Here is a 17,182-nt window from a genome sequence, read left to right as displayed (position 1 = left end):
TGTAACTCAGTATTTGTCTCGTTTCCAGTCCAAATATCTAAAAAAAATATTAAATCAAGATACATTTACTAAAGTAGTAATATTATGTCCTGTTTTCCAGGGGGATTCATCAAAATAAAGTGAGTTTTTGCTTGAAAAAAACCAAAATGATCTGCCAATAGTGTCAGAAAAATAATGTTAACTCAAACTGAAACCAGATTATTTTTCTGACCACATTGGCAGATCATGACCCTAACAGATCAACTCGCTTAATTTTTTATTTATTTGGCCAGAAAACAAGACTTAATATCTTATGTAATTCCACTACTGTGATAAATGGATCTTGATTTCAAAAATGTTTGATATTCGGACTGGAAACGAGAGCCTGTGTTGTTGAGTTGTGAGGCCGCTCTGTGTCGAGTCATTATGAATATAGATCCAGTTTACTTTGTAATAATTCATCTATCAAAGCTGCATCTGACTTTAAAGGGTAACGTTATAGTTCACTTTGAAATTAATTTTGATATGTTTTAGCTTACCTCAAGGGCATCCAAGATGTAGGTGTCTTTGTTTCCACAGTATTCTCAATTTTGACATTTTTTAGTCAAACCGGTGTTGTCTGTCAGTCATACACTGGAGGCTAAGGGGGTCCAAATTAAACATAATTTAATGACTCGTGAATGTAAGTACACATTGATGGTCTAAGACACGAAACAAGCGGTTTGTGTGAGAAAACGAACAGTTTTTATATAGTTTTTTACCTCGTTAACAGCCGTCGAAGTGATCTGAATCAGATGTCCAACTGAACTGAACCGAACCGTCTCCAGACGTTACGCCTGAAGTGATCTCTCGCGCGTCTACGTCACGGAGATTTCTGAAGTTTTACCCTCCACTAAACATATTTAGATATACCGAAATCGTCTTCCATTGCGATTTCCCGTATCTAAACAGGTTTAGTGAAAGGTAAAACTTCAGAAATCTCCGTGTAAACAATGCGGGACGTAGACGCGCGGCGCGAAAGATCACTTCCGGCGTAACGTCTGGAGACGGTTCGGTTCAGTTGGACATCTGATTCAGATCACTTCGACGAAGAGGTAAAAAAAAAAACTATATAAATACTGTTCGTTTTCTCACACAAACCACTTGTTTCGTGTCTTAGACCATCAATGTGTACTTATATTCACGAATCATTAAATCGTGTTTAATTTGGACCCCCTAACTGTATTAATATATGACTGACAGACAACAATGGTTTGACCAAAAAATGTCAAAATTCAGAATACTGTGGAAACAAAGACACCTACATCTTCGATGCCCTTGAGCTAAGCTAAACATATCAAACATTAATTTCAAAGTGAACTATCCCTTTAAGACGATGATTATGTCTGTTTTGTGCTATTTATTAACTTCTGATAAAAAAAAAAGCTGAGGTCTCGCTGGACGTGAATCCTGCAAAACATGACGTTTCCCAGCACAAATATCGAAATATTCATAAATCTGTAGATTTACTGGAGAAGCAAAATCACTCAAGATATTAAGACTGAAAAGTGCATGAAAATGGAGTGAGTTTGTGTTTAAAACAAGAACAAATATCTGACAGTGGAGAGAAATAATCTGAGCTCAAAGTTGGCAGACATTTTGTCCTGTTTTAACCATTCATTTTTATGCACTTTTCATTAAATAAGACATTTATCTTCCTCTCCAGTAAATGTCTCTTGATTTAAGAATGTTTAGATATGTGTGCTGGAAAACCAGACTTGAATGAAAATTATGTTTCGCAGTGTTTTTAAAACGTTGCACACTGACTTTATTATTGCAGTCTGTCCAAGTTTAGCGCAGAGGTTAAAGGTCATCAGTAATACATTATAGCATTACACTTACATTCAGAGACACGGCAGCACATAAACTATACGCCAAAATATGAAGAAGGCACATTCTCTTTCAAAGATTCAAAACCAGAAGGATAAAAAATAAGATTGTAATCTTTAGAATAAGGTTTCATTTGTTAGCATTAGCTTTCCACATTAGTTAGCAAGAACTAACAATGAAAAAGACTTCTACAGCATTTATAAATCTTGTTCATGTTAAATCATGATACATTAAAAATTTCATGCTCAGTTCATGTAAAATTAAAAACATTACATTACGTTCTTGCACTGTGGGCTAATATGGACAAACAATGACCAGTAGTCCACATTTGAAGTGGATCAGAACACGAGTTTTGAACAATACCTGTCGTAGGACAACTTTGACTCACTTTTTTGATCCACTACTAATGTTGACTATTGTATTTGTATTAACTAACATTGATCAAGATTAATAAATGCTGCAGTTAAAGCGATAGTTCACTTTGAAATTAATTTTTGATATGTTTTATCTTACCTCAAGGGCATCCAAGATGGGCTAATTAAAATTTTTGGGTGAACTATCCCTTTAATGTTAGCTAATGCAATGTTATCAAATGAGACCATGTCACCAAAAAGACGTTTAGACATCTCATACAAAGCTTTTTCAGACACACTGCTGGAATGGAGACCTTGCTGGGGTTCAGTGGTCTATAAGCTGCTGTCCTGTAGAAGAGGCTCGTTGTCTTCGTCACTCACAGGAACGGAGCCGTTCTCGGGGCCGCCGCTCACCGGCTCCGTCATGATCCTCGTGCTGCACGTCTTCACGACCGGAGTGTGTTGAGCCGGGATGAAGACCGCCACCAGAAGCGCCAGCACAACCGTACACGCGCCGAACAGGAACGGGGGTCCAGGAATAACGGACTTCTGAAACACAAAACATAAAATCCCATATTACGAACTTTCAAGGCCAGACAAGGCCAGTAATCAGGAGAGGTCGTTATGTAGAGTAAGACTACACGCCGGCAATCAAAACTATTTATCTGGACAATAACTTTATTGTAGATCTGCTGTAAAGCCTAAACACTCTCTGTGACTGTAATCTCCTGTTATCACTGTAACGCTGCTGTGAGACTCTACACTCTCAGAAAAAAAGGTACAAAAGCTGTCACTGGGGCTGCACCTTTTCAAAAGGTACACTTTTGTATCCAAAGGCTACATATTGGTACCTTAGTGGTACATAATAGCACATGAAATGTACATATTAGCACATGAAATGTACATATTAGCTCATGAAATGGACATATTAGCACCTAAAATGTACATATTAACACCTAAAATGGACATATTAGCTCATGAAATGGACATATTAGCACCTAAAATGTACATATTACCACCTAAAATGTACATATTACCACCTAAAATGTTCATATTAGCTCATAAAATGGACATATTAGCACCTAAAATGTACATATTAGCACCTAAAATGTTCATATTAGCTCATAAAATGTTCATATTAGCTCATAAAATGGACATATTAGCACCTAAAATGGACATATTAGCACCTAAAATGTACATATTATCGCCTAAAATGTACATATTAGCACCTAAAATGGACATATTACCACCTAAAATGTACATATTAGCACCTAAAATGTACATATTATCGCCTAAAATGTACATATTAGCACCTAAAATTGACATATTACCACCTAAAATTGACATATTAGCACCTAAAATGTACATATTAGCTCATGAAATGGATATATTAGCACCTAAAATGTACATATTATCGCCTAAAATGTACATATTAGCTCATGAAATGGATATATTAGCACCTAAAATGTACATATTAGCACCTAAAATGTACATATTAGCACCTAAAATTGACATATTACCACCTAAAATTGACATATTACCACCTAAAATGTACATATTAGCTCATGAAATGTACATATTACCACCTAAAATGTTCATATTAGCTCATAAAATGGACATATTATCGCCTAAAATGTACATATTAGCACCTAAAATTGACATATTACCACCTAAAATGTACATATTACCACCTAAAATGTACATATTAACACCTAAAATGTACATATTACCACCTAAAATGTACATATTACCACCTAAAATGTACATATTACCACCTAAAATGTACATATTATCACCTAAAATGTACATATTACTACCTAAAATGGACATATTAGCTCATGAAATGGACATATTAGCACCTAAAATGTACATATTATCACCTAAAATGTACATATTATCGCCTAAAATGTACATATTAACACCTAAAATTGACATTACCACCTAAAATGTACATATTAACACCTAAAATGGACATATTAGCTTATGAAATGGACATATTAGCACCTAAAATGGACAAAAGTTTACCTTTTAAAAAGGTACAGCCCCAGTGACAGCTTTTGTACCTTTTTTTCTGAGAGTGTATACTGTTAAAGCGCTGTATTGATAACGCAGTAAGCTGCAGGAATATCGTACAGAAAGAATAACACTGGAAGACTCTGACCTCTTCGGTGCCGGGCGTGACGGGGTTCGGGACGGGGCTCATCTCCTTCAGCTCCACATTGAAGAGGAAGAATATGAATCCGAAGAGAGCCGGGCCGAGTCCGTTACACAGACCTCGAATCCCTGTGATCATTCCCTGAACCGCTCCTACAACACACACAAACCATGATCAACTCAGAGAACCAGAGGTTTTCCACCCTAAAATTTAATTTGCTACTTCCCGTTTAATGTGGATTGATATTTTAATCACTTTTATTTGGTGATCAATATTATTTATTATAAGTTAACATACCAGATACAAATCAAGGTTCACTGAACTATATACAAACAGATGCCATGAAAACTCTCCACATATAAGAATATATATATATATTTTTTTTCTTTACAATATATAAATATAAATAGATATATATAGAAATTAGGGCTGTGCAAAAATTAATTGCGATTAATCGCATCCAAAATAAAAGTCTGTGTTTACATAATATATTTGTGTGTGCTGTATATAATTATTTTGTATATATAAATACAAACACATGCATGTATATATTTAAGAAAATGCGTTATTCATGTATAAAATATTTATATTTATATAATATAGATTATGTATTTATAAATATATACAGAATTCAAGCGCAAATAATTCTTAAATATATACATGCATGCATAGGTATTTATATATACAAAATAATTATATACAGCACACACAAATATATTATGTAAACACAGACTTTTATTTTGGATGCGATTAATCGCAATTAATTTTTGCACAGCCCTAATAGAAATACATAAATATTAATATATAATAAATATAGAAATTACAGAGAGACGGATGAATTAATATTTCTTGATAATTTACTCTCCACCACGTCATCCGAGATGTTCATGTCCGTCTCTCTTCAGTGGAAATTACGGTTTTTGAGGAACACACTCCAGGGTTTCTCCATGTAGTGTCTTCAATGGGGTCGAAGGTCAGATGTGACCTTCAGAGTCTCGACACGATCCAGCCGAGGAATAAGAGTCTGATCTAGACAAACCAGCGACATTTACAACAAAACACACATTTATATACTTTAACCACTAATGCTGACTTGCTCGAGCTGTGATGCGACACAAGTTACTGAACGTAATCAGGGTGAAAGGTCAAAAAACACTGAAAAATCGTCCAACATCGTTGTTTTACCTTTTATTTATTTTTTATACATTTTGTGAATGCCGCTTGACTCAGTCTTTGCACGTTTGCTTTGTAAACACTGGGTCTGTTCTTACGCCTACGTCCCGCTTGACCTTTCACCCTGATTACATAACGTGCGTCACATCACAGCGAGAGCAAGACCAGCATTAGTGGTTAAAGTATATAACAGTGTTGTAGTACTCGAGACTCGGACTCGTCTCGGACTCGGTCTCGAGACCATATTTTAATGGTCTTGGTCTTGTCATGGACTCGTGTCCATTTGGACTCGGAATTGACTCGTACTCGAACATTTTTTTTTTAGGACTCGGAATTATTCCCGAGTCCACTCGAGTTCAATTAAAAATATTTTTCATGATTATTAATGTATGTTAATAAAATATTTCTTGACACGCCCAGTGATTGGTGATTTTCTAGTTCTCAACTGCGCATGACAAATTGTAATACAATTACTTTTAACACCACCTACTATGTGGCCTTTTTACCCTAAACTGATCATATTTTTTAAACTCTAAGTAAATTCAGTAAAAAAAAAATAATAATAAAGTAAATAAAAGTAAATTAGGTAATCAACCCTCACTGGTCTCGGTCTCGACTCGGACTCGACCGTCTCTGGTCTCGGACTCGACCCTCACTGGTCTCGGTCTTGACTCGGACTCGAGTGAGGTGGTCTCGACTACAACACTGGTATATAAATGTGTGTTTTGTTGTAAATGTCGCTGGTTTGTGTAGATCAGACTCTTATTCCTCGGCTGGATCGTGTCGAGACTCTGAAGCTCACATCTGACCTTCGACCCGTTTGGACCCCATTGAAGACACTACATGGAGAAACCCTGGAGTGTGTTCCTCAGAAACCTTCATTTCTTTTCCGACCAAAGAAAGAAACACATGAGCATCTTGGATGACGTGGGGGAGAGTAAACTTAAATTCTGAAGGGAACTCAAATCATTGTTAATGTACATAATTTCAGCTCTCAGGCTGAGAAAACCGTCTTCCGCAGCAGGAGTGTGTCGTTACGGAGGCGTATTGCATTCACTTGAAGAAAAAAAATCTACTCTGTTTTTCTGAATTAATGAGTTAATTTTTCATGAGAAAAAAAAAATTGCCCTGTTTTTCTGAATTAATGACTTAATTTTTCATGAGAAAAAAAAATTGCTCTGTTTTTCTGAATTAATGACTTAATTTTTCATGAGAAAAAAAAATTGCTCTGTTTTTCTGAATTAATGACTTAATTTTTCATGAGAAAAAAAAAATTGCTCTGTTTTTCTGAATTAATGACTTAATTTTTCATGAGAAAAAAAATTTTTTCTCTGTTTTTCTGAATTAATGAGTTAATTTTTCATGAGAAAATTTTTTTTGCTCTGTTTTTCTGAATTAATGAGTTAATTTTTCATGAGAAAAAAAGTTTTTCTCTGTTTTCTGAATTAATGAGTTCATTTTTCATGAGAAAAAAAATTTTTTCTCTGTTTTTCTGAATTAACGAGTTAATTTTTCATGAGAAAAAAAGTTTTTCTCTGTTTTCTGAATTAATGAGTTCATTTTTCGTGAGAAAAAAAGTTTTGCTCTGTTTTTCTGAATTAACTCGTTAATTCAGAAAAACAGAGCAAAAAAAAAAATTCCATGAAAAATTAACTCGTTAATTCAGAAAAACAGAGCAAAAAAAAAAAATTCTCATAAAAAATTAACTCATTAATTCAGAAAAACAGAGAAAAAAATTTTTTTCTCATGAAAAATTAACTCGTTAATTCAGAAAAACAGAGTAGATTTTTTTTTCTTCAAGTGAATGCAATACACCTCCGTATGTCGTCAGCGTCACACACACACACACACACACACGCTGTGGTCGGAGTCTTACCCTGCTGGTCATGATCTGTGCAGTGAGAGACGAGCGCGCTCACGGCGGGAAAGGTGATACTGGACATGGCAGCGACGGTCCCGGCCGCCCACATCATCCTGAGACACACACACACACACACACACACACACGCTATTTTAAACCCAGCGAGTCACCGGCCGGCAATCCCTTCACAACAGAGCTGACCTCACGTGTTCAAGTGCTTTTCCATTACAAACAACGCCAGTCATTCAGATCAAGACAAACCTCATCCACAGGGCTGGGCAAAAAATTTTTTTTTTTCTAATTAATCGGTTTTTTAAAATGTGGTCGAATCAAAATCGATTAAACAATTTATTTTTTTAATCTAACACCCAATAGCCAGTATTAGTGTTCCTGCACGGGTCATAGGCTTGAGCCTCCATGTTACCAAGAATGCTGGGAGATTTTCTGTGTGTTTAATCTAAAACATAAAATAAGCGTGCGACTGTTCTGACTGTTCAATTTATCATCCTGCATCAAAATCCTGTCTCTTCATTGTATGCATCTGAAATATAGAGTTGTGTTCTGTTTTAATGTACCTAACATAAAAAGGTGTCCGCGGGGTTTTAAAAAGTGATAAATCAAAATTGTCAAATTTAAGGCCATTAAAAGTGTTAAATGTAGTCTGAGAGGTATTATTTTTTTTAAATTAGGTATTATTATTTTTTTTCAGACTATCAGGTGTCCTATTCTGTGTTTGCGTTAGTCCGTATAAATATGGGCTTTAGCTTATCTGGGCACAATCAAAGATCGTTCATCTCTGTCTGCGGTTGATGCTGACGTCATATTCACTGGCTGGACGATATATAGAGGCTATATAACCCTGTTATAAGTGATCACCCGGATTTAGACCGACCTATATTGTATTTATATAAAGCGTTCACAGGCAAATTTGCTTTAGCCTATGTAGATCTATATATTGAAATACCCTTTTATTGAAATCAGGCAAACATAAATGTCAGGCGACACGATTGCTGGCTGCATGTCAATATCCACGGATCACTGGATCTTTAGTAAGTCCAACTATATTGAGTCCAACATTTAGTTTAAATTGATCAAATTGTTAGTTTTAGTCGCATTTTCGTTTAATAGTTTCCCCTATTAAATCCAATCACGCAGCAGATCAGTCAGGTTGAGGGGGGTTGTACCGGCGGGAAAGTGATGTCAATGCAATCCCTGTATTGTTTGGTGTGTAAAAAAACATCAATGTCGACTGGATGGGAGCTAATGCAATCCACTAAACATAAAAATGTAATGCGTGCTCTAAATCTATTCATTTTTGTATGTTATAAATGTCAAAATCTGTGTAATAGAAAGGTCGCTGGTTAACACTTGCAATTCGGTGTCGTGACGGTTTTAAAAAAAATTCTGAAGGTAGTAAAATAGGTATCAAAAAGTAGTAAATTTAACTTAAGGATTACTGTATACACCCTGGTTTAATATACAGGTTTGTGGCTAAGCTATTAATTAACCCCTTGTAAACTTATGTTCACTGCTCTTTGTTATAAATATAGGATTTGTATTAAATTTAAAAAATATTTAAAAAAATAGTAATCTAAATGAATTAAGAGCTTGTGAATCGAATCGAATTGGAACATGTGACTCGATGCCCAGCCCAACTCATCCTAAACACTCAGATTGGAGACGCAGCTCACCATGGTTCTGACCCGAAGCCGTACCAGGCCAGCTGGAACAGCTGAAACCCCAGTCCCAGAAGCACTGTGCTTTTATTGCCGATTCTCTTCATTAGAAGGCTTAAAAGTAACGTCTGCAAAAACACAATCATGATCATGAACGGGGATTCACCAATGTCACATCGGCTCGACGATCAGGTCCGATTTAGGCTTTTATTCACATATGTGAGCCACAAAACCAGTCACATGGGTCATGAGATTTATATACAAGTATAAACAAGCTTGTCATTGATGTACGGTTTGATAGGATATGACAATATTTGGCTGAGATACACGATACACCATAATCTGAGGGTGCAAATAAATCTAAACATTGAGGAAAAGTTGTGCATTTATGTCACGTTTGTGCTTCATCCACTCACAGAAACAAATGTTTGATATAATTACTGGAGGAAATTTACTTTTAATTTAATCTTTACTGATTTTCTGCATGAAAGAAAAATGGATAATTTTGTTATTGCCACAGATATACCCGTGGGTCATGTGACTGGGTTTGTGGTCCAGGGTCAACACGAGAATGAACCGCATTGTGTTCACAGTTCATTAGCTAGCAATAAAAAAAGTTTATTTACTGTTAATTACAGATGCATGTTTGAATAAATGTGTCGTGAAGATGAGTTTACCTGTGCAATGATGGACAGGATTCCCACCATCGCTATATACGCCGCAATTGCTTCAGATGAGAAGTTAATGACCTGAAACACCAACACACAGTCTCTAATGTTTGTGCGCATAACAGGGAAATGAACACACATTCATAAGGGTGGTTATGAATAATTCCTTTGAATCATAATTAGTCTATTTCTTGTTCAATATCCTGTTGCGTTTGGGCAGACGCCACATTGCTAGATGCTATAAAGCGTCGCGCACCTGTCCCAGGTAGAGGAAGAAGCTGGAGTACTGTCCGGCCTCCGGAAGATACGACAGGAACACGGTGACGCAGATGAGCAGCACTGTGGAGTCTTTCCCAACCTTCCTCAGAGACTACACACACACACACACACACACACAGAGTTACACACTGCAGTGACGTTTCTGAGGTATATTTTTGGTAGTAAAGACATCGTAACTTCAGTGGATCAGCCTTAATCAGTCCCTCCAGGATTTCACGATTTTTTTTTTGTGATTTTTGCGATCAAAATGACTGATTTTGTGGTGGTAATTTCCAAAAATTTGTGAAAAAATTTGCGATTTATATATAACATTTACCATAATAGTATTCAGTCCTTCCAGAAAACCGCAGAGTTTTTTTTTTCCGTTTTTTTTTGCGGGCAAAAATTAATTGATTACGCGGCCCGTTTTCTTTAAAAATGCGATGGAATATGTGGGATATTTATGCAATTTTATGCGATGAAATTGCAGGAATTTGCACAAATTGAGGGAACTTGCAAAAATTGCGGTTTGATGAAAAAGAGAAAAAAAGTGATTCCCCCCCTGTTCTCACTAGGCTATTGTAAGAGTCATTTCTTATTACTTCCTTTGATAAGCAAGCATACTACATCATAGAAAGTGCTGGGAATATTTAATTTCTCATCTTGTTTAATTTCAGACTGTAACGAGTGTAAATAAGGTGTGGCCCCTTTAAGAGCTGTGCGCTCCCTGTTGAACTCTCTGCAGTGTTCGAACGCCCCATGTGTGCGGGTAATTTCTGTTTGATGCTACTTCTTTTATCTTCTGTTGTTTATTAAGTAACGATGTGACGGTAGAACGTGTGACAGACAGTTATACGAGTTCGATTTGTGAGATGTCAATCGCCTCCGTGAGTCTGTCTGGCGTCGCGTAATTGCGTCACTTCATAACGTTCCCATGGAAACAGGGGGAAATGGCTGCTCTTGTGTGAAGCAAACGCAACATTTTTCAACTTTCTGCTAAGATACATGTGACTTTTTTTGCAACGAAAATGCGAGGATTATGAAATTATGCAAACCCCGCATATTTTGCACGGAAATCGGCAATTTATGTGGCGAAAGTGCGGCGTATTTGAAAAAATGCGGCCCCCGCATAAATATGCGGACTTTGGCTGATTTTGCATTGAATTCAGCGATCGCATAATCGCGTTTTTCTGGAGGGACTGATTAATGGTGCATTGCACAAGTCTCAGAGTTTTTGCAGAACTACGCCCCCTCTGGCGACAAGCGGAACTGCAACCAGAGGTGTGCACACACACGCTTGCACATCTTTTGCTACAGTCATAATGTCCTCAGAGGTGATAAAGTTATAAATCTGCAAGTCATTTTAAATACATGAAAGGAAAGGCATTGGAGTAAATTACACACTTATGTGTGTGTGTGTGTGAGAGAGGGGGAAACGGACGGTTTTTGTTTCCGTCTATCTCCAAGTTGAACTGTTTTATGTGTTTACTGTATCCACTTATGACTTGAAAAAATGACTTATCTGACGTCCATGTTTCGAGTGGATCGAAGTGAAATATCAATATGTAAAAATCAGAAGGATGTGGCGTTTACGCTCCCGACACAAGAACGAATGCTTATACAATGTTCAGGGAAAGAGCCGTTCTGTACTGTGATGTCAATGTGTCATTCATAGAAAAGGGAAACTATAGTCTCACATAGCCAGATCTATTTAGTCTCAAATGTTGTTTATAATTAAACTATCATAACAGTGATTAATGAGCTCATCTGCTGGTGAAACATCCGCATCTCTGTTATCAGATGCTTTCTGAAATGCTATTTTCTCATTTTTGTGTGTTTATGTTTATGAAGAACAGAAAATAACTTCTCGAATCATGTTCTTTCGTACGTTACGATCATGAACAGTGAGTGCAGTTCGCTAAACGGCCACCGGTGGCGCTATAACACAGGTTACTGGAATCTACATACAGGTGAAACTCAAAAAAAGTTCATTAATTTCAGTAATTTAACTTAAAATGTGACACTAATATATTATACAGACTCATTACAGGCAAAGGGAGATATTTCAAGCCTTTTTTTGTTATAATTGTGATGATTTATTGCTTACAGATATGAAAACCTTTTCACAATTTGGGGTTTTCATAGCTGTAAGTCATAACTATCACATTTATTAACAAATAAAGGCTTGAAATATCTCACTTTGCATGTAATGAGTCTATATAATATATTAGTTTCAGCTTTTAAGTTGAATTACTGAAATAAATGAACTTTTAATTTTTTAGTCTAAAATATCCTTTAAGATCACTCTGTTATGACAGTTCGATTATAATAATGACCTCATCTGTCGACATGATGAATTTTAGTGTTTATTGTGTGTATGAAGAGTGTGTAGCTCACAGCGAACGGGTCCGCCTGCGCCCAGGAGATGGGGAAACCCCACGACGACAGCCTCATCTTGTCGGGCAGAGACTCGGGCACCACCAGCAGGATGAAGAGGATGTCGGCCACTGCGATGATGGTGGCGAGCAGAACCACCAGCCTGTCCCCGTACCGGGCCGACAGGAACGCGCCGATAGCCGGACTCGTCACCAAACTCGCTGCGAACGTCGCCGAAACCTGAAACACCAAACAACCCGAGAGATGAAACACAGAGACTAAAGCTTTCCTGGAGCTCAGACTGTCGCTTGCAACGCCAAGGTCATGGGTTCGATTCCCAGGGGAAGCAAGCACTCATAAGAATGTACATGTGGAGCTTGAAATGCAATGCGAGTCACTCTGGATAAAAGCGTAAATATGTGAAGCATATGGAGATTTAAAGCAGCTTCACAGTAATAAACAGGAAAACAACAAAATCAATGATGCAAACTTTATCTAATATGTACGGAGGTGTATTGCATTCACTTGAAGAAAACAAATTTTTCTCTGTTTTTCTGAATTAATGAGTTAATTTTTCATGAGAAAAAAACATTTTTCTCTGTTTTTCTGAATTAATGAGTTAATTTTTCATGAGAAAATTTTTTTTGCTCTGTTTTTCTGAATTAATGAGTTCATTTTTCATGAAAAAAATTTTTTTCTCTGTTTTTCTGAATTAGCGAGTTCATTTTTCATGAGAAAAAAAAATTGCTCTGTTTTTCTGAATTAATGAGTTCATTTTTCATGAGAAAAAAAAAATTTCTCTGTTTTTCTGAATTAATTAGTTAATTTTTCATGAGAAATTTTTTTTGCTCTGTTTTTCTGAATTAACGAGTTCATTTTTCATGAGAAAAAAAAATTTTCTCTGTTTTTCTGAATTAACGAGTTCATTTTTCATGAGAAAAAAAAATTTGCTCTGTTTTTCTGAATTAACGAGTTAATTTTTCATGAGAAAAATTTTTTTTTGCTCTGTTTTTCTGAATTAACAAGTTCATTTTTCATGAGAAAAAAAAAAATTCTCGGTTTTTTCATGAGAAAAATTTTTTTTGCTCTGTTTTTCTGAATTAACAGCAAAAACTTTTTTTCTCACGAAAAATTAACTCATTAATTCAGAAAAACAGCAAAAAAAAATTCTCATGAAAAATTAACTCATTAATTCAGAAAAACAGAGTAGATTTTTTTTCTTCAAGTGAATGCAATACGCCTCCGTACATGAGACTCATTTCAATTCTATGATGCAAAAGTACATCTGCATATGAGCTGTGTGTGAGTGAGAGTGTGTTTATGTATGTATGCGTGTGTGTATGAGTGTGAGAGCGTGTTTGTGTGAGGTGTGTGTGAGGTGTGTCTCACCAGTCCATACGCTGTGCTTCGTTCATGCTCTTCTGTAATATCAGCCACATACGCAAATATCACAGAAAATGTAACAGAGAAAAGGCCAGACACCGACATCAGAGCAAAGAACCACCTGATGGAGAGAGACAGGAACACACACATCACTTTTATGCTGAACCAATCAGTTGATTTTAACGGCAGAAACACGGACAGGTCCTAGGGTGACCACCCGTCCCGCTTTGCGCTGTACTGCACAGCATTTTCACCTCTTGTCCCGCACGTCGCATACTGAGGAAATGTCCCGCATTTTCATCAGTCTATTAGTTTTTAATATCAAGAAAACTCGCATGCGTTCTTTTGCCTTTTTAAGAAAACATTCTACTTATTACTTTTGCTGCGTAGTTTGCAGCGCTTCGTCATGAGTACAAATACAACAGCTGTGTTTTATACACTATCCAATGGTTGAAAAGAAAGGAGTAAACACGGTCACTCGTTGGACCAGTAAATGTGGACCGGTAATTCGTTTCATATATGTTCCCTGTCAGAAAACAAATGGATAATTCGTTAAATTAAAATTTTAATTAACGGAATTTATCTGTTGTTGTTTAACCCTCAGAGGGTGTTTTAATTCACATTTAACATAATCGTATAAAAGACCGTCTATCTAATTTCATGCTGTTTTATATTTTATTTGTTCATTGTTTATTTTGTTGGATTTTTGTTGGACTTGGTCAGAACTGTTTCTAAAATATTTGTATACATGATTCCTGCTGCCTTTGGGCTCAGTGATGCTGCGTTTAAATGACTTTTTTGGGGGGGGGAAATAATTTTTTTCTGGAAGGGACTAAAAAACAAATCATTTTTATCAGCTGAAAGGCAGAATATAAATGTTTTTTCTAAGTTATACAGACATTATATAACAGTTTCCGGGTATGTTTTAGTGTTGGTAACATGTCCCACACAAACTTATAATTGTCCCACATTTGGTTTGTTTGGTCCGGTGCTGTAGAAGAGCTCAAACTATCGACCAATCAGAGTCAGTCTGTGAATCAGTGCATTCATCCTCACTGGAGTACAAGAGACCAGTCACAGGAGAGTCATGTGATGGAGCTCTCTCTCTCACACACACACACACACACGTACCACGGGCTGATCCTCATCAGTGGGATTGGGGCGCAGGTGAAAAACACAGTGAGCAGCAGGAAACTCTTTCTGCCCCAAATATCAGACAAGGCCCCGATCAGAGGAGCGCTCATGAACGACAGCAGACCCTGCAAACACAGCACACACACTCCGGTTACGACTACACACACTCCGGTTATGACATTCAATGCAAAACTGGCTTTTACACAGTAAGAGAAACAGGACAGTTAAAGCGTTAGTTGACCCAAAAATGAAAATTCTGTCAGTATTTCCTCACCCTCATGTTGTTCAACCCCGTAAGACCTTCGTTCATCTTCGCAACACAAATTAAGATATTTAAGATATTAAGATCGCTCCTGCATACAGTCCATAGGCTTCTTGAGGGAATGACTCGAAAAGTCATTAAAGACATCGTTAAAATAGTCCAAGTGACTACAGGGGCTCAATCTTAACTTTATCAAACGACGAGAACACTTTTGTGCGCAAAAAACAACAAAAATAACGACTTTATTTCAACTATTCACTTCCTTCTCCATGGGCCTGTAGTCAGTTAACGTAGTGTGATTGCGTAAAGCTACGTCACACGAAGGCTCACTATTGGCCGACGCTGGTCATGTGTGTGATGATGCGTGTGACGTACAATAACAGAAGCTTACGCTATTAAACTAGTAACCTGACTCGCGCAGAGGGAGAAATAAACCAATAGTTGAAATAAAGTCCTTATTTTTGTTGTTTTTTGCGCACAAAAGTGTTCTCGTCGTTTGATAAAGTTAAGATTGAGCCCCTGTAGTCACTTGGACTATTTTAACGATGTCTTTAATGACTTTTTGAGTCAAGAAGCCTATGGACTAGTATGCAGGAGCGATCTTAATATCTTAAATATCTTAATTTGTGTTGCGAAGATGAACGAAGGTCTTACGGGGTTGAACAACATGAGGGTGAGGAAATACTGACAGAATTTTCATTTTTGGGTCAACTAACGCTTTAATATCTAGCCCATAATGATGGAGAACTGTCTGTCACACACACTAGAACCACAGCGAACACAAATGACATGCAAATCTGTGAGCGGCTGACCTTGACGCCCTGGATGAGGCCGTTCATGAGGAACGTGTGCTGTGGGAAGGTTTCGTGCAGCACCTGTAATGAAGAACAGGTCAGAGAACAGCGTGTGTGTGTAGTGTGTGTGTGTGTGAGAGAGAGAGAGAGACGCACCGTCAGCATCGGCGTGGTCAGGAGACCCCAGGCGAAGAACTCCAGGAAGATCACAGCCACCGCATGAGACACCCTCGCCCGGCCCACACTGCGCTGCTGGAACACACACACACACACAGCTGTGAAACATGACAGTGTGAGGGGGGGTGTATTTGTATGTGTGTCTGTATGAGTGTGTGTGAGAGAGAATGTGTGTGTGAGAGAGAGAGTGTGTGAGTGTGTCTGTGAGTGTACCTGTAAGTGTGGGAGTGTGTGTGAGTAGTATGTATGTGTGAGTGAGTGAGAGAGAGATAGAGAGTGTATGTGAGTGAGTGTAATTGTGTAAGAGTGTGTGTGTGTGTGTGAGAGAGAGAGAGAGAGAGAGAAACCATGAACATGAATCTGTCATTATAGCTCTTTCTGAGCACGTGACAGAATTAAACATCACACAACACAAATAAAAAGCCTCGATCGTCATCATTTCCTTCATGTACAATAAAAGCACCGTGTTTAATGAGAATGTTGAGGTGCGATGACGTCACTCACCCTGATGTTTTTGAACGGCATGATGTTTTCCGTCCGACCCTCACATTCTGCACGAGATCTCAATCATCCTGATCGGATGTAATTGATATTAATTAATTAACTCTAGCAGCTCTCGTTATCGCTCTTCTCTTCCACTTTCTAACATCAACATTCCTGCGCATCAACGTCCGGCTTCCGGGTCTGAGTACTTCAGAGTTCGTTTCAAAATAAAAGTCTTTATTTATTTATTTATTTATTTTTTTAACTGAGGAACAGCAAATCTGAAGTAAGTGCAAATACCGAACCTTATGTGTGGACGTACACCTTATATGGCATAATAATATAAATGTAAAATATACAAATTAAAATTTCGACTTTTATAGTAATACATTCAAATTTTTATGTCACAATTACGACGAGACAAGACAGCTAAATTTAAGCTGAATTTGTTCACTACGTTTTTAATTCACTTTCTTATTTTGTTCCAGACCAACTGATAAAGATACATTTACTTTTTATTTATTTTAGTATGAGAAATATAAAATATTTATTTTATGAGTAAAATACAACAGATCGGGGGA

General features: G+C 37.0%; 1 protein-coding gene across 2 annotated transcripts; it reads right to left on the bottom strand.

Moving 5' to 3' along the window:
* Positions 1–1,760: 1,760 nt before the first annotated feature.
* slc71a2b (solute carrier family 71 member 2b) lies at positions 1,761–16,819 on the bottom strand. Of its 2 annotated transcripts, none has more exons than XM_039653229.2 (12): positions 16,623–16,819; positions 16,098–16,193; positions 15,960–16,022; positions 14,883–15,010; positions 13,758–13,872; positions 12,390–12,608; positions 9,991–10,104; positions 9,744–9,815; positions 9,082–9,194; positions 7,406–7,503; positions 4,363–4,508; positions 1,761–2,750 (listed from the first exon to the last, which is right to left on the bottom strand). In XM_039653229.2, the coding sequence occupies exons 1-12, from the start codon at positions 16,641–16,643 to the stop codon at positions 2,535–2,537; spliced, it is 1,401 nt and encodes a 466-aa protein (XP_039509163.2). In that variant the 5' UTR covers positions 16,644–16,819; the 3' UTR covers positions 1,761–2,534. The 2 variants fall into 2 exon arrangements, with proteins under 2 accessions (XP_039509163.2, XP_039509169.2); XM_039653235.2 differs by having other exon boundaries at positions 16,098–16,190.
* Between the last annotated feature and the right edge of the window lie 363 nt (positions 16,820–17,182).

This window comes from Pimephales promelas, chromosome 14 (assembly GCF_988280905.1).
Source record: "Pimephales promelas chromosome 14, fPimPro1.hap1.1, whole genome shotgun sequence".
Taxonomy (NCBI): Eukaryota; Metazoa; Chordata; class Actinopteri; order Cypriniformes; family Leuciscidae; genus Pimephales; species Pimephales promelas.
This window is presented reverse-complemented; position numbering and strand designations above follow the sequence as displayed.